At 39.6% G+C, this 25,169-nt stretch overlaps 1 protein-coding gene across 3 annotated transcripts in view; it reads right to left on the bottom strand.

Moving 5' to 3' along the window:
- ACBD5 (acyl-CoA binding domain containing 5) overlaps window positions 1-24,304 on the bottom strand; it is a 35,724-nt gene extending 11,420 nt beyond the window's left edge. Inside the window, exons 1-11 of one of the 3 annotated variants that reach the window (XM_081932924.1) lie at window positions 24,246-24,304; window positions 23,213-23,341; window positions 22,375-22,550; window positions 18,391-18,511; window positions 17,614-17,686; window positions 15,301-15,412; window positions 10,967-11,083; window positions 7,044-7,259; window positions 4,509-4,612; window positions 2,959-3,220; window positions 836-1,035 (exon numbers count right to left, since the gene is read on the bottom strand). In XM_081932924.1, the coding sequence (XP_081789050.1) occupies window positions 836-1,035; window positions 2,959-3,220; window positions 4,509-4,612; window positions 7,044-7,259; window positions 10,967-11,083; window positions 15,301-15,412; window positions 17,614-17,686; window positions 18,391-18,511; window positions 22,375-22,465 (1,296 nt within the window). In that variant the 5' untranslated portion in view covers window positions 22,466-22,550; window positions 23,213-23,341; window positions 24,246-24,304. Of the gene's footprint in view, window positions 1-835; window positions 1,036-2,958; window positions 3,221-4,508; window positions 4,613-7,043; window positions 7,260-10,966; window positions 11,084-15,300; window positions 15,413-17,198; window positions 17,342-17,613; window positions 17,687-18,390; window positions 18,512-22,374; window positions 22,551-23,212; window positions 23,342-23,977; window positions 23,996-24,245 lie in introns of those variants that run through there. The other 2 variants (XM_081932925.1, XM_081932926.1) reach the window with 2 other exon arrangements.
- Window positions 24,305-25,169: the final 865 nt, after the last annotated feature.

The raw sequence follows: 25,169 nt of genomic DNA, 5'->3' as shown, positions 1-25,169 counted from the left end.
AGAAAAAGAAACGGAGGCTAAGGAGCTTCCCCCCCGCCCCCTCCCAGCAAAAATCTAACTGGGGAGCCGGGCGGGCAGTAGCAAATTAGCCGATCATGCCGCGTGATCGGTTAATTTGCTACTGCCCACGCAGCGTGATCGGCTAACTTGCTACTGCCCGCCCAGCTCCCCGGTTAGATTTTTGCTGGGAGGGGGTGGGGGGGAAGCTCCTTGGCCTCCGTCTCTTTTTCTCCCTCCTCGCTTCTTGGGGCTCCACCAATGGGGGAGCAAGGCCTGCCCAGCGCCAGGCTTTGGGCTAACACAGAGGTCTGCAAAGTTGGCTGTTTTAAGACTGGTGGACTTCAATTCTCAGAATTCTGGGAGTTGAAGTCCACAAGTCTTCAAGCTGTCAGGTTTGAAGACCCTGGGGTTTTTTTTCTAAAGGGTTGGGGGTGCGAGGGTCTTGCAACTTGACAGCTTTAAGACTTGCATGCTTCAATGCCAGAGTTTATTGAAACTAAAAACAGTGTACCATCCTATGTATTTTCGGTTTTAAAAATGTGGCTCTCAAAATAAATTTCAATCGTGGTTCTGGCGAGATTTGGCTCAGTTGAAAAAAAAGGTTGCCCACCACTGTACTAGACAATCCATGACCCATGGTTTCAGAGACATTTCTTCACCAGATTCAATAATGGTAGAGCTTCTAATAAATTATCTTCCTTGGAAAACTTTTTAAAAATTCAAATGGATATTCAGATATATACTTGCCTTGAAAATACCCCATATTGAACTGTATGGCACTGGATAGAAGGGTAGACAGAGAGACTTTCTTGGATACTAATCCATATACGTTTACCTGTGAAGTTGTGAGTGCCTCAAGTGCATGTAATCTTTGAAGAACATTTTGCATATCTTCTTGCAATCGTATGAGTACAACTGCAATCTGTTCACTGAGGTTGCTCCGTGGTCCTCTGTCTGAACCCCATCGTTCTCCATCTCCTCCACTGCCCATCTGTCCACCTTGGCCACCATCTCCTAAAGGATACATTCTATGTCCTAAATTAAGGGAAATATACTTTTAGAAGGAAAGTAATTGAATCAGAGCTAGATACCGTGTTTCCCCGAAAATACGACCTGTCCTGAAACTAAGGCCTTGCCACATTTTTTGCGTGGGCAAAAATATAAGGGCCCCCTGAAAATAATCCCCCTGGACAACTCCCCTTCCAGCCAGGCAGATCACTGCTCACCAAACTAGCGGTATCCCAAAGGCACCAAGCTGCGGGAGCCATGGGGGGAAAGGCGCTCACGTTGCTTGGTACCTTTGGAATACTGCTAGGTTGGGGAGTGGCGTTCTGCCTGGCTGGAGTGGGAGCCATAGGGCTCACAACCATAGAGCGCATTGTTAGGGATGTAACCCTAGTCTTGGCTTGGCAATGTATATAAGCCATGACTGTAACAAATGTATCTGTTACTTTAAATGCTAGAGAGATGTAATTGGTTGCTGTTACCTCAAGCAGCCATAAGAGGGAGCCACAATGACTGTTAGCTCTCTGTTTGTTAGATGCTGATAGTGGATGTATTGTGAGGTACTGTGTTTTGCTACGGTTAGCTGTTTTGTGTGCTAAACTGATTATTTGATAACTGACTGACTGAACCGTGTATGACTTGGAATGTAAACTGAACTCTGAATAACTCTCTATTTCCACATAGTAAACTACTATATTTTTATACTATTCAGTGTCCCTGTATGCTGGTTTGTGTGTGTTCTTCCATACCACTCTCATTACGCTTCTCTGCACACTCGCTCTCCTAACGGGGAGCTTACTTACTTAACACGCACTCCTAGAGCAGCCGCTGCTAGAAGAATCGGAAGCTGAGTTCCGGAGTTTGTAAGCTGGAGAAAGAGTTATGCTCGGAGTGCGGCAGCGATGGTGGTGCCCTGGCCCTGCAGGGAGACCTGGGCAGGTGAGGCTGGAAGGCATGCAAGCTGGGGGAGGAACAGATGCTCACGCAACCACCCTCTTTAGCCGGGCAGAGCTCCATGTACTGACCTAGGGGATATCCCGAATGTGCCAAGTTGCTAGAGCTGGGGGGCGGGCAGAGTGCCACGTGGCTTGGCACCTTAAGGATACCCCCTAGGGCAGTGAATGGCGTTCTGCATGGCTGGAGAGGGGGTTTGCCGGGCGGCTGCTCCTGAGCATGGTCACCTCATGGCTGTTTCACCCCTGAGGCTGTGCTGGCTCTTTGGGAGCCCGCTTGCAAGGGAGCAGCTGCCCGGCAACCCCAAAACAATAAGCCCTCCCCTGATAATAAGGCCCAAGCCATATTTTGTGGGTCAAAAGAAAATAAGACCCTGTCTTATTTTGGGGGAAGCACTGTATCTTTTCAAAAAGATTTATGATGCTTGTACATTGTGCAAAGGCACAATATTTTTCATAAAATAAACTTTTTCCTATCGTACAGGAAAACGTGAAAAAAAGATACCACTACTTTAAAAGGATTCTTAAAGCTAGACTTGCACACAGTCGTGGATTCTACTGCTTGTTTGCTCAGGGGCATGCCGCGCACATGCGCAGTACAACTAAAATTGTTCTGTGCATGCACAAAAGCAAAAAAGATGGCAGTGCCTATGGCGCCGCCGAGAGAACCAGGGCTGTGCCAGGCCTGGGTCGCTGCCAGTTCCAGCGACCCAGGCCGCCAAGCTACTACCGGTTCGACCAAACCAGTCTGAACTAGTAGGAACCCACCACTACTTGCACAGAAGCCTAATAAAGATGTGGCTGCTTTAATAAATAGCAGAGTTCCAAAGCTCTAGTGTGAATCATTTTCAAAGTATGCACAGCTCTAATATGTATTATATATAGATATAATTTATGTATCAATCATACACAAAACCATTAATACAAGGAATGTTAAGAATGAGTTTAAGTATGCTTCATTTATGCAAGAGTTCCAACAAAATACTTATTCCAATAATACCTCTTCCCCTTCGAACTCCATAGAAGTCAACCTTTTCACCATTTTTCTTCTCTTTTTGAGGACCTCCATCATTTTCTTTGCCATCTTCACCGCCACACTTGATTTCACCTTTTCCTTCAGTTGCTGCTTCCTTTATACCTTCTGCTTTGTGATTTCCAAGTTCAAGAAAACCAGAAGTTTCTAACAGATTATTATAATCTATTTCCGAGAAAGTTAATGGATTTCTGGAAATTTCCTTGACTGATGAGCTGATTTCCAGGATCTATAAGTTAACAAGAGCAAAAGGCACTATTTGTTTATCTAACTTATATAGCTGCCCATCTTACCCAAGGAGTCTCTGGTGCATAACAAACAGGTATAATCATATGTAAAAAACACAGATTTTTTAAAAATGGAAAAAGTCACCTTAACAATAAGTATTATAAAAACAGGTACAAACCTTAGTTGAAGAGGGAATACAAAACAACCAGCTCAGCAATGGAGCTATCCAAGCATGTCACTGATTATTTGGGAACTCCAGGCCCAATAACATAATCTGATTTTGAGAGCCTTGTGCACAGGTGCCACATCAGGGTTGTGTTTGATCTTGGGGGGAATCGGCATGGCCAGGCTGGTCATGACCAGCTCAACATCACTCATGTTGTGTCTGCCAGAGAAAACGGGTTCCCAAGTTCCATTTTCAGCTGCTATGGCCTCCTGCAACCCTCTGCCGGGGAAAATTGAGCTCGGGAGGGCCGCTATTTTCCCTGGCAAAGGCTCCACGGGCCAGTCCTTCGCTGTTTCCAGGGTGGCCCCATGGGCCAGATCTGAGCCTTGAGTTTGACATCTTGGCCTTATGGAATATCAGAAGCAATGGAGCTAATCTAATTTTTAAAAGAATATTCCACGAGGCAGATGTCACAGCAGAAAAGATATGAAACCATGTGATCAAACTTCAGGTACGTGGCAACCTGCATGTATTTACAATAGTTGCAGCATCCCTGGGTTCATGTGATTGCCATTTGGAACCTTCCCAGCTGGCTTCCAACATGTAAAGTCAATTGGGAAAGCTGGAATAACCTAATAACCATGTGATTCATTTAACAATTTCAGTGATTTGCTGAACAATTATGGCAAAAAAAAAGTCATGAAATTGTGTATGACACATTTAACAACTGCTTTGCTTAGCAATAAAAAAGCAATTGTGTTCATAAATCAAGGACTACCTCTATCCCTCTCATTATAAAGCTCCACCATTAATTACTAGCCTCCCCCTTACTCTGCTTTTAATTAAATGCAAGTTAAATGCAAAGGTGCATAGATGTATACTATTCCTTTTTTTAAAGCTAACATTAAGCTTCAGAAAGATGCAAAAGCTATTCAGGCTCTTGGGAAGAAAGATTTACTATTGCTGATTAGAAACCGAAACTGACTCTGAGCTGAATTCTTTGACCGGGTAGGCAATATAAGATGGTTACTGTTTACAGCCTCAAAACAATTTTGTGCATTTGTGAAATGATTATCATGTAAATATTTTTTTAATGTTACAACACGACAGATTGCAAATTTACCTCTTCTTGTACAAACTGCTCCATTGAATCACAATATATTTCACTGTCTGAATCACTTGTCAAGAGTTGAATTCCAGACACTTCAGTAGTATCTTCATTTTGACCTAGGTGTATACATGGGCAAATACTTAGCAGCAGTAGATATTTAATACTTAATTATTACAATAATATTGTGTAATATCAAACACTATTACTGAGAATTCATTTTTAACAGCAGTTTGTAAAAAAAAAATAGGGCTAAAAAGCAGCTAGACTGAATCTTTCTTTGCAATGATAGTTTACAATGAAAAAAATGCTGCTATATAATCTTTATATCTGTGTGTGTCTGTGTGATAAATTAATTTAATCCCAATAATTTGCGGGAAGAAGAATATGCACATAAATATATTTTAAAATAACTGTTTTCATGCAAAATCAAAGGTAGAAGAGTTAATATCTCAAAGATTTTTCACTCTCTGCATGAGGGGAAAACAAATCACACATTTTTAATATGCAATTCTTAATTAAGTTGGCCCGATCTTTTTCTTTGCACATGAAAGGCTTATGTATATTTACATTTCTGTGTTTTCTAAATTGATAAACATCAGAGATACGCTCACTCAGTCTTAGCTAATGTGGTCAATCTAGTCTGGGTGTGTAACCATGATCAGATTGGTTAATACATGGATGGGAGTATGTTAGATTGAAATTGAATGACAACTTGGAAAAGACTTTATTCCAAAGCAAGAAAAATCTGGGTTGGGCCCAGGCAATCATAAAGAGCCATGCTCCATTTGAAAGCATCTTTAACTTCATTCTATCAGAAGCCATGCTTCCAATTTCATAGTTTGCACATATATACTTGCCATAATTTATTTATTTATTTTTATTTTTATTTTTATTTTTATATTTATATATATTATATATATATATATATACATACATACATACATACATACATACATACATACATACATACACACACGCTGGTTTTGTTGTATTTGGGTCTTTTCCCGTGTAAGGTTGAGATTGTACACGGGAAAAGACCCGAATACAACAAAACCAGCATACCTACACCCGTGAAAATCTACGAAAACATATACATATACACACACACACACACACACACACACACACATATACATATGTGTGTGTGTGTATGTATGTATGTATGTATGTATGTATGTATGTATATATGTATGTAGGTATGTATATATATATATGTGTGTGTGTATGTATGTATATATGTATGTGTGTGTGTGTGTGTGTGTGTGTATCAGTGGTGGGTTCTGGATCCCGTTCCAACTGGTACCCGTACCGGGGTGTACCGCCTGCAACCCACCACTGATATATATCCACATACAGTATACAATGTTTTATATGTAGATACCAGCCTACTCTTACTCCTTCTTTTCTTCCAAAAGGCCTCTTGGAGCACTTTTACAGTATTTCTCCCCTCCAGGGAGAAATATAACATGGGTGTCAAACTCAATCACATCATGTGATATATCGCAACATTTTTTTCCTTTGCGGAGCAGGGGTGGGTGTGGCCTATACGTGGCGCATCTGGCCCGTGGGCTGCCAGTTTGACAGGTCTGGTATAATAATAGTTATAAATAAGTATGCTTGCATAAAAAAGTATTCATTAGCTTAAACAAAAAGCTGACCATCTTTTCTAAAGATGCTAAAATTTAAGGGGGCTCCATTACTTGCTCCATTGTTTAAGCAGACAAAAGAGTAAGTAGGGATTATTAATCTTCCCAGTGAAGCAGGAAAACAAATCATCAGAAAGTAGGACCATTTGACTGCAGCCAAAGGAAAGCGGTGTTCATGGTACCATGGCAGACAATGTAAAAGGATATTTAAATTAATTCTTCACTTAAACTGGGCATCAACCAATTGTTTGCTCTCCTATATGTATCAATGCTGGAAAACAAACCAAGTAGCACAGTGGTGAGTTCCAGATCCCGTTCCAACCGGTACGGTTGGAAAAGGCCCGGCGGCATCCACATGGACGCATGCAGTGCGTGTGCACACACGCGCAGTGCACGCATGCATCTTAGCACTTCTGCAAGCCTCCGCAATGCTCCAGCTGCTCAGCGGAGCGTCGTGCAGGTGCTGTATGCACCATGCACGTGCGCAGAAGCGCAGAAGACTTAAAAGACCAGTGAGGAGCTCGGGGGCGTGGGTGGGCCCTCCGGAGCACCATACCAAAATGGTATCCAGTGGCTCCGGTACGCCTGTATCAGGACGTACTGCCTGCAACCCACCACTGAAGTAGCACCAACAGGAAATGTTTTCCAAAAAATTAACCACATTGGCAAACATCAATCAACCAATGGAATAGCTTGCCTTCAGAAGTGGTGGGAACTTTCAAGAAGAGACTGGACTGCCATCTGTCAGAAATGGTATACATAGGGCCTCCTGCTTGGGCGAGGAGTTGAACTAGATGACCTACAAGGTCCCTTCCATCCTATCCCATCCCACCCGACCCCACCCTACTCTATCTTTCTTATTAACATGGATTTGGATAACAAAAGCATCTGAACACAGTACCTTGATGAGTAGAATCCCAGTTAGGGATGACTGGTAACTCAAGGCACTTTTCACTTATCTGTATTTCGTCATCCACATTGATGCCATTCAGATTAGATTTGGTCTGTAAGCCATTGTTTATGTCAATGTTAGAAACAGCATTACAACTGCCATTGATAACCACACCATCTAGATCCTTATCTGGGGATGAATTTTGTTTCACATCTTCTGAAGGTCCTACGGAGATAAATTTGCAAACAGAACTTCATTATCACCTATAGTACTCTACATTTTTTACAAATACTGATAGTCCTCAACCTATGACCACAATTGAGCCCAAGCTTTCTGTTGCTAAGTAAGCTAAGTAAATTTTCCCCACTTTTATGACCTTTCTGTATCACAGCTGTTAAGTGAATCAATGAAGTTTATCAACTTCATCAATTTAGCTGGTAAAATGGCTGTTAAGTGACTCTGGTTTCACCATTGACTTTGCTGGTCAAAAGATCACAAAAGATGATCACCTTGACCCTGGGACACTGCAACCATCATATGAGTCAGTTGCCAAGTGCCTGAATTTTGATCGTGTCACTATGGGGACGCTGCAATGGTCGTCACTTTTTTCAGTGCCATTGTAACTTTGAATGGTCACTAAACAAACTGTTGCAAATCAATGACTACCTGTACATTTTTAATTTAATTTATTTATTTTGTCAAACATGTAAAAGGTAACAGGTATATAAGTATAAATATAATACGAACACAGTAAATGGGTATGAATAAATGGAGGCAGTAGGACAGGGACGGTAAGCACACTTGTGCTCTTATGCACGCCCCTTACAGACCTCTCAGGAATGGTAGACAGTCTTAGGTTAAAATTAGGGGGGTTTGGGGATGTAGCAACAGAGTCACGTAGTGATATACAATATTTATGAATTAAATATTTCACAGATTAATCTAAATGGCCATTGGTAATAAAAGTGCTTAAAACAGCTCGTTGTTAAAAAAATCCATTAAACTGCTATCTATTTCTATTATATTTAACAACATATGTGCCACCGATTTTTCCAGATGGTCAAGGCAACAGACACAACAGCTTCTCTCATTTCTCCTATGACAACTTTAAGTGTTAGGTTAAGAGCACTTGAGAAACACCCAAATTGGCTCTGAACTTCCATGGCTGACCCATGAATCTGATTTCTCCCAATAATTTGCTGTCCATACATTTTCATTTTGTACAGGAAAACTGAAATTTTAATTGCCATTAGAAAAAAAAAAGTGGGTACAGTGTACATATTTACAGTATCTGGGAGTAGAATCTTTGAAACTAAGTGCAACAGAATTCCAAGAATCCAACTACCCAGGTACAGAATTATAGGATTTACTTACAAGCATTAAAAGATTTCTCAATTGGAATCAGCTTACCTGAAGAACCATCTTGTCCCAATTACTTCAACCTGTTCCACCTGGTTAGGCAGGGAGGAGGCCATGTTACAAGACTCACTTGGTTAAAGAATTTTGTCTGGGAGGAACTAGGAAGGGAGTTGCTCTACTCTATGGAAAACCTTGCATTCAGAGGTGACAATGGTCCCCACTTTTACAGCCTTTTGGAATAGTGTGTAGACTTGGCTCTGCTAAGTGGCACAAGGATTGAAGAGTAGCACGCAATCCCAGGTCTAGATGGCTAGAAAGTGTTCCCTCCACCTTTTAACTGTCTCCAAATTTGTTTTTAGTTGCGTAATGGATGGTGTTTTCATATGGTTTTATGATTTTTACCTATAAACCACCCAGAATCAGACTAGGGTCCCCAGCCCCCATGAATTGGCACTGGTCCAAAGCATGTCAGAAACCGGACCACGCAAACAAGCAAAACCCCATCTATGAGATGCAGGCAGCATATGGAACCACCGTTGGTCCACAGACAAACCTCTCTTCACAGAACCAGTCCCTAAAGCCCAAAAGGTCGGGGGCTGCTGACTTAGATATTGAGAGGGGCAATATCCAGATTTGATGTAAATAGTTACTTTCATTTTAAAAAGAAGTCTGAATCTAATGAATTGGTATTCAGGCTGCAGAGCCCAACTCTATAATTGCTTATTTGACAAAGGTGCTTTTTTGTGAGATTAGCTCATAAATAAGTGACAAAGAGTAACATAATGAATTATTTATTTATTCAATTCATTACTGTCCTTGCAGTTTTACTGGCAAGATTTCAGAAGCGGTTCATTATTGCCTCCTTCCTAGGGCTGAGAGAAGGAGGCTGGCTTCATTTCTAAAATGGAATTAGAACTCACAGCCTCCTTGTTTTAAGCTTATGACTTTTAACAAATTGACACACACATACATACATACCAATGGTGGGTTTAAATTTTTTTTAGACCTCTTCTGTAGATATGGCCTGCTTTGTGAGAGTGGCTTGCTAGCCATGTGAACGGGTGGAAGTGGCTTGGCAGCCATGTGACCGGGTGGGTGTGGCCAACTTGTAAAATGTGGTGAGACTCACTTAACAACGCTCTTGCTTAACAACAAAAATGTTGGCTCAGAAATTCTGGCATTTGAAGCACGCAGGTCTTAAAGCTCTCAAGTTACAAAACCCTTGACCCCTAACCCTTTAGGGAAAAAAACCCCAGGGGTGTTCACACATGACAGCTTTAGGACTTGTGGACTTCAACTCCCAGAATCCCTCCTCCAGTCATGTTGTCTCAGGAACTCTGCCATTGAAGTGTGCAAGTCTTAAAGCTGTCAAGTTACAAGACTCTTGCACCCCTAATCCTTTAGAAATAAAACCCAGGGATGTTCAAACTTGACAGCTTTAAGACTTATGGACTTCAACTCCCAGAATTCCTCCTCTCGCTCTTCATCTTGATGATGTGAGCACAGGCAGGGGGAGGGAGCTGGAACCAGTTCTAAACGGCACTGTAGATTTGTGGAACCTCTTCTATAGAAGAGGTTAGAACTGGCAGGAACCCACTCCTGATACACACACACCAGAAGTGGGTTCCTACTGGTTCAGACTGGTTCAGCTGAGTACCTACTTGGCCTGTCACACACCCAAACCGGTTCTGGCAGCAGCGGCGCCATCTTGATTTTCAGTTCTGCACATGTGCAGAACAATCTTCATTACAGAAATTTATTTTTTTTCCCTTTTCTAACGTTGTGCACATGTGCAGATCTTTTTGGTGCAAATGCGCATACGCACCTAAATTTTGGGGGGCAAATTTTAGGTGCAAATTTTTTGCACACCGAAGCGGCAGTAATGCCGGCAGAACAACCCCCCCCAACACACACACGCACGCTGATAACCCAGCAATGCCCAGGTATTTATTTATAGGGGGGAAATGTCCAGACCAAACGTAATTTCTAATGTAGGATTTTCCCCCTTACCAGGAGGACTCTCCCTTGTGGAGTACAGTGAAGCCGCTACCATGGTAACTCCACTGCGCTGTGCAGTAGAATCCATTTAAAGGCACAACAGGCTGCACCTTAACAGAATACACATCCCGAGGAGTGTTAGGGGTGTCCTACCCCTCCAGAGATGAATCATCTGTGTACCAAGTTTGATTGAAATTGCTCAAGGCGTTCCAGAATTATACTGGAACAAGCCATTTATATATATATAATATTAATTAATTAACAAATATTGCACTTCACATTGAGATGACTTTCTGGAATCCTTGACATTGTTTAATCAAAGGAACACAGAGAACATCAACTTGGCCACTTCGATCATACCATGGAACACAGATGATCCCTCAAATAACTAGAATGTACAATTCAAAATACTGAAAATATAATATAAATGAAAATCATGCTTTCTCATTATTGTTAGGAGAACAGAATTGTTTCCCAACAATATTTGCCTTTTTAAGGTGGGGGGCCGTCCTGAGAAGCAGCTTTAACAAAAACCTGTGAAAAAGTGTATATGCTATTCAGAAATAAATACGTACCTTTATCAATCTGCTGGACATCTCTCAATTCTTCCGGCTGTGGTTCGTCCTCTGATTCTGCTCCACTGTCATTGTTTTCTGATTTTCCATTCACAGCTGGCACAGCTTTATGGAGATCTATTAAGATAAATTTTATTTACCTAAAAACTGAAGTTGTAAAATAATTATTTAGATGCCTAATTTTCATGGGGCATGATGCCTCAGTGGTTGAAAATGCTGAGCTTGTCAGCTAGAAAGTTGAGAGCCTGGGTTCAACACCCAAGCGCGGCAAAACAGGGTGACCTCCTGTTGCTTGTTCTAGCTCTTGCCCACCTAGAAAGCACGCAGCTGCAAATAGATAAATAAGTACAACTCTGCCGGGAAGCTAACAGTGTTCCATGCACCTTGGCGTACAGCTATACTGGCTACGTGACCACAGAAGCATCTTTGGACAATGGTGGCTCCCTCCGCTAAGAAATGAAGATGAGCATGACTCCTAAATCCAGAGTAAGACTTGACTAGATGGGAAATCTTTACCTAAATTTTCATTTGGAATAACGCAAGTCACTTTTCCTTCCTCTTCAAGTCCACATTTTGTGAAACTTCAAGAGGGTAATACTATGTTAACAGTGGCTACAGCAAAAATCTTATTTGTATTATTCTAACTTGTACATAGGACATGACATTTCCTTGGAAATGGTAGCTGATTATTTAAAACACAAAATGTACTAAAGTCTACGAAGAATCGAAGACAGATTATGAACCGATCTATAACAATAAGGGAAGTTTATGAAGCTAACCACATTGTAATTAAATGAATCCTGACTATCCAATGGATGTTATTTTAACATTTTTGTCACAAATTGTGGTTCACGTGACTGCAAGAGGCTGGAACCAATCATAAATGCGAGCCAGTTGTCAAATACTCAAAATGCTATCCCATGACGGTAGGTATGTATATGGCAACTGTAACTTTAAGGATGGCCGTAAATAGCTTTTTTAAAAATGTCCATCACAACAATCATTAAGTCATTAAGTGAGGATTACCTGTATATAGTTCTCTATCGCTTTCATTCATTACTACATAAAATAGTGGGATTTATTTCTACTACTGATTTTACAATTTGTGCAGGGCTGTTATGCAAGCCACAGTCATATTCACAGATTGACAGATTTTCAAATCTGTAACATAACTTGACCACCTACTATGCATGTGTAAGTTACATCTTGGATATTGTGCATCATCTTTTGCTGTCCGTTTTTATTCAGAACCCAAAAGCTCAGGATAATTAAGGGGTGGACTAGCTGATAATATTTTGTGGCTTAAATATCAGAGCGAAAATTATTATATTGCGTTGGGCTCCTAAGAAGAAGGATGAAATGTGACTGCATCAATCAATGTCACGCCTTCCCAAATACGTTAGTAACTCAGAATATTTTTACAGAAGAGGAAAAACCTTAATCTAGGCTCAACACTAAATTATAATTACTGAAAAATGTACGTGCATGGATATAATCATTTACTGACTTTTTTCTCAATTTGCACTATTGCCATAGCAGTCAGAACGTTATTTCTACAGCTTTTTAAATCAGTAACAATATTTCACCAGAATCAGGGACTCTTATGGTAAAAAAAAAGGGATTATGGTAATTTAATATGGCATAAATGTGTATTTCTTAATTCATTTCATCAGAAGCTAATATTTCATGCCTGTGATGAAATACATTTTCATCCATGAGAATATGTACCACACTAAAAAAGATACCATCTGCCATTATGGCAGTGTTTCTCAACCTCACAACATTAAGATGAGTGGACTTCAATTCCCAGAATTCCCCAGCCAACCTTACAGGGATTTGAAATCTACAATTTTAAAGCTGCCATGGTTGAGAAATATTGGCTTATGCTATATAAACTAAGACTTTTAATATGCACTAAGACTTTTCATTATATTTGTAACATCATTACTTGCTGTCAATCAGAGAAATACATATTCAAATCATGCCTTACATGTTGGAAAGTTTAGCAATCTCTGTAAGAATTTTGTTGCTGCTGAATATATCTCATGAACAAAATAGACACCCACTTATGGAGTCATACGAGCATTTGGAGTAGACTAAATGTACAATAGCACTATTCGACAGTCATGGCTTTTCCAAAATATTCTACTCACATTCAGAGACAAGTGCTAAATTTCATACCAGGTATCCATATATAGCTAGGGGTTGTTTCTTTGATAACAACAAAAATAAACCATATTACATACTTTTGTTTTTAAGAAGATAAATAAACTACCATACTTATTTTTAAAGAAAGGTTCTTGATATACATACTGATTTTTGACTGATGATCAAGCTGCAAAATGCTACTTTGGCTAACGAAATAGTTGAAAAAAAATTTTTCATTGAACAACTGCTTTGCAAATGTTCTGTTTAAGTTGTTTTGCATGATTTGGCAGCGTAAAAGAGAATAATGTTCTTAGAAGTAAATACGACCAAAGTCCTTTTGACTGTTTTGTCAGAATTTTTTCATATCACTATAATATTGAAAAATCAAGACCTATTTTCTCTGTGTATTTATCTCTATGTATCCTCAGATAATGTAACTACTTGTGGCAAATTAGGAGAGAAGGACAAGAGAATATTTTAATTAAATGCCTGAATTTACAGATTTTATTTGACCTACTTATCTGATTAACTAGCATTGACCTTATGCGGTACAAAAGCTACACTGTGTTAATATTTACTCAGAGAATGTAGCCAACATCTCTTCTACATTTCCCCCATTGTACTGCTTAGAAATATAGCCATCAGGCATTGCATAGCAAAGTGGTATCACATTCCCACATTCTGCCACAACCGAAAACCTGCAGCTCTCTACAAGGGAGATGAGTGGGGGGTACAACTCATAACCTGAGCATTAAAAGTGGTTGAATTTATACAACCAGATCAGTTAAAAATTAGCCATTCAGTTAAGTTTTAACCTTCCAATGTTTTTTAAGTTGTGCAAAGCTAGCTTGTTTTTTTGGTTTGTGAGCCAACCTCTTCCGCAAACTACAAAATGAAATATTGAATCAAGCTAAATATGTTATGTAAAATCTTTTTCACCTGAGGCATTGAAAGGAGAATTGCATGATATCATGATTGCTATTTTTTGTCACCCTATGCAGAATATAACTAGCTATTAATAATAGAATTTAGATCTCATATTTGAGTTCATATTAAGTGCCTTTTCAAATATATATTCTTGAAGGAAAAAAAGGGAAAAGATGCATATTTGTTTAGACCATGGGTATCCAACTTTTTGACTTGTCCAGGCCACGCTGAATGAAGAGGGATTGACTTGGGTGGCATATAAAATATATTATTGTTAAAAGTTCACACCTTGTGGTGCTGCACTGCTAGCTGTTCAGAGCCACAGGTGACCTGTGGGCTGCAGGTTGGACACACCTGGTTTAGACATGGTGAAAAAAAAGAGCCAGCCAAGATAAGCCAGAACAAAGCAACAGAAGTTATGTCATGATAATATAAGTAAATGTATTTTCACAGGAGTTATTAGCAGTCTTATTTTTCTGATATTTATAACTTTATATATTAGATTGCAAAAATCCACACAGGTTGTAAAACAACCACTAGGTGGGAAGATCAAGAAAGTCTAAATTTTTGCTTCCATTTTAGGGGAATTCCAGAACTTTGCAAATCGAGTGTGGTAACCCTACCCATATACATCTTTTTTCAATATTCAATATAATTTATTCTAAAACAAATACAGATAATCCTCAGTTAGCAATGGCAATTGGAATTGAGCAACATGTAGTAAAATGCAATGTCAACTACCCTTTGGTGACTGAAATCTCAACATTTCTGATTGCCTTTATTAAGCAATTCACTGTGGATTGTTAAGCAAGGACACCACTGGCTACTATTTGATTTTATTTGTAGGAAGTTGGCAGATAAGGTCACAAATGGTGGCAGAGGTGGGTTGCTAATTTTTTACTACTGGTTCAGGCGGGGCCCCATGTGCGCCCGTGCAGAAGCATTCAGGCGGGTGGGCAGAGCCTCCTGCCACCGCTACTACTGGTTTGGCCAATCCAGGCCGAACCGGTAGTAACCCACCTCTGAATGGTGGTGATGTAAAAATAGGGATGCTGCAAATGAGGACCATTCATTCAGTGTCTTTGCAAGTTAAACAAATTGCTGATGAGAGGTTGTTCATCTGTACCCCAAAAAAGGTTTAACATTCTTTTAAATCGCTAGTAGTACAAGCCAGAGAAACAGCATTAAAAATGTTGTGTAATGTAAAATTAAGCAATTTAAAGCTGATAAGAGATAAGAGAGTTGTTATGTATTCCCACCTGTGATTAGATCAGATCCTTTATTTTTTTTATCCTCTACAATTTCATAAAATGGGCCTAAAACATGTAGCAGTTCCTCAACTTTGTCCGTCATCGGCATTGTTTCAAGAATCTGGAGAAACACAAAACATGAATGAACCGCCCACCTTTCAGTGCTAAATTTGACAATCTCTGTCATGCTTTGCTATGAACCAGTCCCACAAGAAAAATCTCTTCTCAAGCAGATTTGGATTGTATCCAACAGTTATCAAAACTAAATCAGCAAACCTTCAATGTTTGCATTAGCTAATTTTTATCTACTATTTACTTTTAGAAGGGTTCCCAATATTTCTAAGATGTTGGCATATTCGTAGTGGAATCTCCAGCTAGAGTGGGAGGAAGAAAAGACTAGCTATCTTAGAATGCTTGCACAGCAAGAAGCCACATGGATCTGACCACCTCCAGAATCCACGAATCCCTTATCTAGCTATTCCCAAGAGAATGGGGTGAGCCTGGCAAAATTCTTGTAAATAGGCACTCAACGATAAAGAACTAACGCTGATCAACTCCTGGTATTGCTCCAATTTCTTCCACCTGACTTTTTGTTTATTTCTTGTTTAAATGAGTACAGAGTAGTTTTTTTAATTATAGCAAAACTTCAGTTTATTGTACCTCGGTGACATAATCTGTGCATGTAATAGATTTCACTATTGTTTACAACATTTCATTTGGTTGTGGCTTCTAATTTTGTTTAATAAATATTACTTATCTGATTATTATTATTATTATTATTTTGTTTCTTGTGAGCTTCTCTAAATAGTTTGCCCCTGGCTAGGAGTAAAACCTAGCAGACATCCATTATTCATGAATGTCCAGTAAATCAGCAATTACACTTCCATGTTATTTATCATAATTGGTATGCACAGTTTGGGCACTTGCTGTCTAAAAGGTGCCCTATCACTGAAGTAGGGCCTACTTATTTGAAAGGTTCTGTTGACCATTAATACAGATATATAGTAAATGTGAATACACATGCCATAACAAAAATGGTACACAAAGACTTGCTTTTTATTCTTATATGAGGAATATATTGTTTTGAAGATGGTGATAAATGGTATATCAAGATGTGTTAATTCATTAACAGTTACTTACAATTCCTGTACAAACCTAACTAACTTACTCTATTAAATAGATACTTGCCATTCCATGTTTTCTGCTTACATTTGCCCTTCTATAGTTGGGCAAGCTTTAAAAACAAAACAGGTTTCGCTAGAAAATTATTAAGGATTTATCAACTTCCTAGTCTTCTAGTCATATGAATTCACACACTGTTTCGATATATATTAAATTTACTGAAAAGGGTATATATTTAGAATGTAATGATACATTTTTACTCAGTATCAAAAGGTTGGAAAATACTACATTTCTCTCTATTCAAAGTGAAATCATACATACCAAAAGTTCTGGAGAAGAACAAGATTGATAAGCCACCAAACTGTAGTGAGAGTCTTACATATTTTTAGGTTTTTGATGCTTCATTTTCAAGCCACCCAGAAATACATTTCATCCAACAAAAAACCTGATGGCCTTTAACCACAAATTTTAAATGGCACACATTTAATTTTATTTTGCTATAAACTAACTCCCAGCAATCCATGGAAGGTTGATTGCCTCATATTTTTGCAGGAGTTTTTTTTAAACTATGCCCAATTTGGTGAGCTGAAGACATAAAAGAGCTAACAACAACATAGGCCCCTAGATAAGAGATACACATGTACTCATACATCCTATTATTCACTACTCACTCTTCTCTAATCTTCTCCACTGCTACTACTCCTATTACAGTTGCTACTATTCCTTGTGAGTACTGTTAGAAAAAAAAATTGCCTATTTGGCTGCTTGCTTGCTTGCTTGCTTACCCACATCATCTTCTCTCTCCTTTGCTCACACTGAGTTTTTTTACAGCTCAACTTTTGTAATCAGGTTTGCTATGCTGATGCTGGGAAGAGCACTTAAAGAGGAGAGAAGGCAGCACAGGTGCAGGCAATTTTATGGAGAGCCTGCCATCTCCCAGGCATAAACTTCCATAATGCGCTAAACTACTATTTATCACTTATTTTTTGTGGCAGTAATTTTCCTAATGCTCTCCATATGAGGGTAGCTGGCTCTAAGATTAACATTCAATAAGTAAGTCACAGAAATTCCTTTTGAAATGTAGTTTTTTTTTAAAAAAAAAACCCGCCTAAACCAGTTGGAAGGCTACTGAGGCTAGAAATAAAATCCCTGCAAAATATACAGAATATAGTCAATCTAGGTATATAAAAGACACCTTACCTTTTTCATTTCTTCAACATATGCAATCATAGCGTCTTCTTTGGGCATTTTGCCCAATGAACTCCATGCATCCCTACAATGAATGCCACAGGAAGAACATCTTCAAAACACTGGGCTGCTTTACTATTATATAATAGTAACTTTGATAATTAATATGTGTGCTTATTGTCTACAAAACTGCATAGATTATTTTTCCAGTACAGAATCACATTGTTAGTTCACTTTCAAAAAAAAACACCAAGAAAGTGGTCAAACTCTATTTCAAATAGTGCATACGTTCATATTTTTGTAATAAAGTTTTTATCCCCTCCCCCCAAAAAATAACAATAATAGGCAGATGGAAAAATATTTTTATGATCTCCAGAGTTTTCAGGATCATATTTTAGTTTAGTTTACTTTATTGTCATTGCACCTTGTGCAACGAAATTAAATTTCATCTTTAATTTACATCATACATAAGAAGACTATAAAAATAAAACAAAAAACTCACATCCTTCACATTCTATAAAATTGAATCGAAAACCCCCTATACTGTATTAATATTACACCATACAGTAGAATTCAATATAGTTACTGCTCTGGGATAGAAGCTATTTTTCTGCCTATTTTTCATTATTTAAAAATATCTTTTCAGCACCATCTGGAGATAACAAGGACAGAATTTGGACAAAGGATGTGCTGTAATCCCAAGACAAATACGTACTTTCCATACCAGGGAGGAGAATAGAAAAGGCTCACTTTAAATCATTAAAAACATATTTGTTGTATACTATTTACCATTTGTATCTACCAATGGGATCCCAAAATCCTGGTCTTGGAATATTACAAGGTCCTTGAGTTGCTTGCTTATAAAAACTATAGAATTTCAGCATCATTTCATTTGTTGGCTGGAAAGAACCTACGGGAAAAGATTTTTAGTGTGAGAAAAGAACACAGTGACATGATTGCTTTTACAAAATAATTCTAGGTTATTGTAAAGTCAAAATAAAGAGAGTAGCCAATCATTTAAAAATGGCTTTATTCCCACTAGTTTTAGCTCAAAGATCAGTCATCTTGCCTGTTTGTTTTGACTTTAAACTCTGAGGAGATCTAATGATGAAACTACCTTTGCACAAATAGAAAAGAACCAATCAATATGAATATTAAAGCAATGGTATCAACACTATTTTATGTTTCTTTAGAAAAAGTATAATGTCCAGACAAACATAAAAAAGGATGATTGCTGCTATGTCTCATATTAGATCTGAAGTGGAATCCATGGATAAAAGCCATATTCTAGTGATAAACAAAACACCATAGAAATTCAAAGCACATTGCAGTAAAATATGACAATTATTCTACTAATGATTAATCAGAATGTTCTTATCCCTAGTAAAGGTAAATGTTCCCCTTGCACATATGTGCTAGTCATTCCCAGCTCTAGGGGGCGGTTTTCATCTCCGTTTCAAAGCTGAAGAGCCAGCGCTGTCCAAAGACATCTCGTGGTCATGTGGCTGGTATGACTAAATGCCAAAGGCACATGGAACACTGTTTCCTTCCCATCAAAGATGGTCCCTATTTTATTACTTGCATTTTTACATGCTTTCGAACGGCTAGGTTGGCAGAAGCTGGGACAAGTAACGGGAGCTCACTCTGTTACGCGGCACTAGGGATTCGAACCACCAAACTACCAACCTTTCTGATCGACAAGCTCAGCCACTGAGCCTCCACATCCCTCTCTTATCCCTATGACTCAACTAATAATATTGAATCCACAACTGTCTTTACTCTTTAGGCAGTTTAGCTCTTTTAGATCTATCTAGGAGATCTTTGACCATTTGCAAAATAATGGCAGAATGGGCCAGTAAAAAAGATTTTAAAAATCTGAAGTCTTTATTCAAACTACTCCCAAATCTATTCTATTTATTTTATTAAGATACTTCTCAATATGTTAGAAATTGAGTTTATCACATCCATCTTGCTTATGGCAAATGTACCTTATGTTCATACAGTACTTCCTATTTTACATTTATAGTTCCAAGAATTACTTGTGACAACAATTTGATATATATTCAGGTAGTCCTTGACTTACAATAGTTCGTTTTGTGACCATTCAGAGTCACAACGGAAAAATTGACTTATGACCATTTTTCACACTTACGACCGTTGAAGCATCCCCACGGTCACATGATCAAAATTCAGATGCTTGACAAGTGGTTCATATTTGTGACAGTTGCAGTGTCCGGGGGTCATGTGATCAGCTTTTGCAACCTCCTGACAAGCAAAGTCAATGGCGGACTCCAAATTCACTTAAGAACAATTTTACCAACTTAACAAATGCAATGATTCACTTAACAACTGTGGCAAGAAAAGTCGTAAAATGGGGCAAACCCATTTAATAAATGTTTCACTTAGCAGCATAAATTTTGGGCTCAATTGTGGTTGTAAGTCAAGGACCACCTGTATTGAAAAAGGAGCCTTTGATTCCAAAACATGGCTTTACTTAAGAAGAAAACCAACCAATCAATATTACTAATGAAGGAATAAATGATGGTTCCTTTAAATAAATAGAGAAATTAAAGTGGAGGCGTTATTTTCACAGCTAAAATCATGCTTAGACCATTGCACAGGAAATCATTTTGCCACTGACAAGATAAACAAACAAAGATGAAGGAATGGAAACAAAATTTTGTTCTTGATTTATTGTTTCTCAAAATACTTTTTAAAGCGTCTACAAATTATGTTTAGTGAATTCCTGTGCTGCTCCAGCAGTTTCAAAAAAAGGATTGCGTAGAAATGCAAGATACATGAATACATATTGTTACACCCATAAGCCATCGCCTACACAAATGAAAAGGGACAATGTATTCCTAATCCTAGTGTGGACATATGGATGCTAGCCAAAGAAGAATAGAATTGGTTGAAATGTAAATCATCTGTTTAATTGTTAAAGAAGTTGCCAAAATTAAGGCAATTTTAGATTCTGAAGAGCTGTTCTCATTCAGGGTTAACCGTTTTACATTCTACAGACATTCCGAACACTCCATGGCTTCGTCACTGGCCACATTCTCTTCCCCACTGAACTTTTTTATGTATTTCTAACTATTTTGCTTAAGGGGAGAATTTCTGAAGCTTAGCTTGTAACTTTAAGGCAATTGGATAAAAAACATTTTTCAGTATAGGGACCCCACACTTACAGGGACTCGTGGAGGGAAAGGATTTAGGAGTTGAAACATTTATTCTCTGCCTCCTCACTTAACAAATCTATTCAGATCAGGTGAAAAATGAAACCATCCTGGAATATATATGGAGTTTCCCCAACCAGCTTGCTAAGATTGAAGAAGCATCGAAACATATGTAGGAACAGGAAAAGTCTGGTTGCCAAGATTTAACTTCCTGATATTTTTACAGTACAGATTTAAGTTTATTATTTTATGGTCAATACCCATGCCTTTACTTTCAGCATATCATTGTATATTTGAAGTTTCACTGATTTTAAAATGAATTGCATAGAATTATATTCCAAGAACAATCATTTTCAGCCTAAATTCTATCTGAACATAGAATTTGCAAAATTTAGATTCAAGTCCATTCTCAGCCTGGAAATATACGTTGTAGTAATTATACAAATGTGGTGGCAACCTAATTCTATAACTGTTATGACGAACCTATGGCACGTGTGCCCGAAGTGGCACAAGGAGCCCTGTCGCCTGGCATGTACATCGTTGCTCTCCTCTTTCGGGTTTCTGGTGTGCATGTGCGCACGTCAGCCAACTGTCCTTTGTGCTGCAGCAGTGCCGGAAACTGGAAGAGCTGGTCTTCCATTTTCCGGCATGAGCTTGCATGCCAGCCAGCTGATCGTCACGCACACATGCATCCTAGTAACCAAAAGACTAGCTGGCCAGCGTGCATCTGTGAGCCGGAAACCAGAAATTCATTTTCCCGAAGTGTGCATGTCCCCTGGGCAGCTCTTCTTCTGAGTTGCGACCCAGATGAGCGTGCGTGCAATCGCACACGCTACCTTTTTGGCTCTAGTTTGCCATCAATGGAAAATTTCCCAGCATTGTGGAAAAACCCTTACCATGGATGTAATTCTAATTGTTAATGCCATTCAATGAATGTATGGGAATTTGTATAGAATATGCAGAATCATAAGTAAACCGCCCTAACTGGATTAATTTAACACACTAAGCTAAAACATGGCTGACTGGTTTGTGGGCCAGAGCGTTGTGTCATTCCAGACTGGGAGAGAGATGTTTGATGTTTTTTTCTATCTAGAGTGAGCAGTCTACCTTGGACACTCCAGATCTAACATAAAACTTCCTCAAGTTGTCCTTGACCACTTTGGCAATCCCACTTAAGTAGTCTGGTATAGCCTTTCACTTCCCAGTCACAATGTCCTTTGAAGGGAGTCCCAGAGTGGTGTGTTAACCATTAAGCAGATTAAGCACGTGCTTAGGGCACCAGCCCCAAAGAGGGCACCACAAAGTTGAGAAAGAAAAAAACCCCACCAATGAATATTTGTACTGTATGTACAAAGGAGGGGCACCAAGATTTGTCAGTGCTTAGGGAGCCAGGGAGCCTTAATGGACCACTGGAGTTCTGACCAGGTCCAGCTCTGCTTAGCTTTTGATACTACACAAGGCTGATTAATTTATTGGCACCATTTATTTCAAAAAGTCAGGGGGGGGGGGAATCGGACTCATCCACATTTTACAATCCCACCCCCACCCCTCACTTGCTCCAGGTCTACCACCTCCATCGTGTTTCCTTTCTACTTACCATTTTTGGGCAGGCTCTGGATCACTTTCACGGCCGCTTCGAAGCGAGTCTCATGCACCGAGCTGTCTCCGCCGCTCTCCGTCTCTGCCATGGCCGGACTCCTGGTTCAGGCGAGCCGAAACGGGCCACAGCCACCACCGCTTCCCTTGTCGGCTGAGGGCCCTGCGGCCGAGGCACTTCGGGATCATCCGGCAAAGAGCAAGGGAGGGCGAAGGCCGCGGGGAAAACGGAGAAGAGCAGTCCGCTTAAGCCAAGCCGGCTTCTCACGTCCTTTGCCCAGCACCGCCCTCGGTTCTCCGTTTGGTCTTTCCTCGGCAATATCTGCATCCCCCAGTTTCCAGACCACCCCTCTCCAAGACCCATGCTTCTGGGGGTCTACACAGCTGGTGGTCGTCGGAAAGAACGGAACGCAAACTTCTACCCCCTTATAAGCAGAAGACAATCTCGTCCTATTCCTGCACCACCCTGTATACCTACGTAACTTCGGCAACTATCCCTACTCCTGCTGGCTAGAAGACAGAAAAGTTTAAGGGTGAGACAAGACAAGTTGGTCCAGGGCAGGCTAAGGAGCGAGCGCTACTGAATTCAATAGGATTTATTTCCCATACTTGATCCTGATTTCTCACCCAATAGCACAAACTTCGTCCTCCTATTCTTCCATTTATTACTGTTGCACGGAGGCCACCTTCACCCCTTATGCAGGGTCCCTATCCGTATCCTTTCAGGAGAAAAGAGACACGGGGCAAGGAACTACTGTGCTATCTCATTTCTTATGACAAGAAATGAGGATGGAATTGTTCTAGCCCAGCATTTTTTGGAAAAAAAAAATGTTACTCACCTTCTCTCTTCTATTTCTACTTGTATCTTTGCATACTAAAAAAATCTCTCCTCACACTCCGAAATCATTCAATCCAATCGTATTCAGATTTGTTTAGAAGCTCCACTGTGGTCTAGGGGGGTTTTCTCTCTGAAATTGTAGATAGGGGACTGCAGTTGTGCAGGTTATACAGACGACCCGTAGGAAATATAGATTTTTTTTAAAAAAATGAAGCTTTCCGACGTGTAAACAACACGCGCGTATAGCTTCACAATCGGTACCCTTCTGATTCGGGACTTGTAACTTAAACTCAATTTCCAAACGCACAGGAAAGAAAGTTATCTAGGAAAGTTTAATTCAACCTTTGGCTAGTTACCACAGCATAAAGGCAGTAATAAAAGTTGATTATAGACATTGAGTGAGCTTCAATTAAAAAAAATGTTTCTTTTCCCCCCCCAGCCCATCAACATTCTCCAAATTTCAGTACGTTCTACTTTTCCTGCCCACACTCCTGACCGAAACCCAAAACTTCAACGTAATCCTTATTCCTCACTCTTCCCCACCATCAAGAATGTCATTTCTCATAATTAATATTAACAACCTCGCGATGCAAACCTAGCCAATCGATTTCCCACGGCGGCTTGCATAGCGGGCAGACCTGCGTTCCCTTATCCCTCACCAAGCTGGACGCTCCCAAGTTTTCTCCTCCCGTCCTTCCTTTTCCAAGACAGCTTTGCGATCCGCTTAGAGTAATACTTTGCCTTATTCCACGAGTGATTTTTTTACCTATTATTATTATTACTATTATCATGCACAGCTGGAGAGGCAAGGCAGGGTGCCCCTCTGCCAGGCTGCCGACTCTACCTGCCCACTTGCAAGCAGGTGACAGTTATTAAGGCCAAATTGCAGTAAAATGTCCTTCCTCCAACTTTCAAGACTGAAACGTCATCCTAAGAAGGCGGAAGGCCCGGCGGCATCAAACAATAGCTAAGCTTCCATCCGATGTCCAGTATTCAAGGACTGCAAATCGTTATCAAGAGAAGACTGTTCCTACCTTGGGATGACAGGCTCCTCCAGCCTTTGCTCACGGTTCAAGATCTTCTGTTATTGTCTTCCAACAGTAGCCTTCGACTCATTCTTGTCCCACCTCCTAAGGAGAATTCTGGGTAATGTAGTCCACTTACTAGTACTTCCTGTTGCTGACATCCTGGCTATCGTAGAAAAAAACCCCTTTTTAAATAAATCAAAGTACTTTTCCTCAGCGTGTGGATCTTTTATTCCTGGATAATGAACTTTAGATGCTTATATATATTAGGAAATGTAATGATGGATGCTTCTTAACTTTGGGCACGCAGCGCATTTCATTGCAATGCTCCTCTTTGGTAGAATTTTTTAATTTAATTTAATTTAGTTTGTCAAACATGTACGAGATAAACATGGATATGAACACAGGGAATGGGTACGAATAAATGGGAACAATAGGACAGAGACGGTAGACACGCTGGTGCACTTATGCATGCCCCCTTACAGATCTCTTAGGAATGGCATGAGGTCCACGCTCGACAGCTTAAAGGTTAAAGTTATAGGGGTTTGAGGATGTAGCAACAGAGTCGGTAGTGCATTCCAGGCATTGTTGTTCCTTCGGACATATAATGAAAGCAGCAACTGCTTTGTGTTCCTTTCTTATTTTAAGCTTCTTTACGAATCTAAGCCACTCCCAAATGTAAGTTAACTATTCACTAAACAACATTTAAATGTACTTAATAAACTCTGAATGACTGAAATTTAAAATCCTTAACCAACCGGTATTGTTTTCCTCATTCTTCCTTAAAATCACTTATTCCTCATTTTTCCTTATAAATAACTATTTCCTTAAAACCGCAGCAGATACAGCAACATGGAAATTCCATTATTTTCTAGCAATAAAAATAAAAGCAGCAGCACTGGCCAATTGTGAAATGTCATGAAAAAACAATGG

Source organism: Natrix helvetica, assembly GCF_964273705.1.
Source record: "Natrix helvetica genome assembly, chromosome: Z".
Taxonomy (NCBI): domain Eukaryota; kingdom Metazoa; phylum Chordata; class Lepidosauria; order Squamata; family Natricidae; genus Natrix; species Natrix helvetica.
Note: the sequence above shows the minus strand (reverse complement) of the source record. Positions and strands in the feature narration are given on the sequence as shown.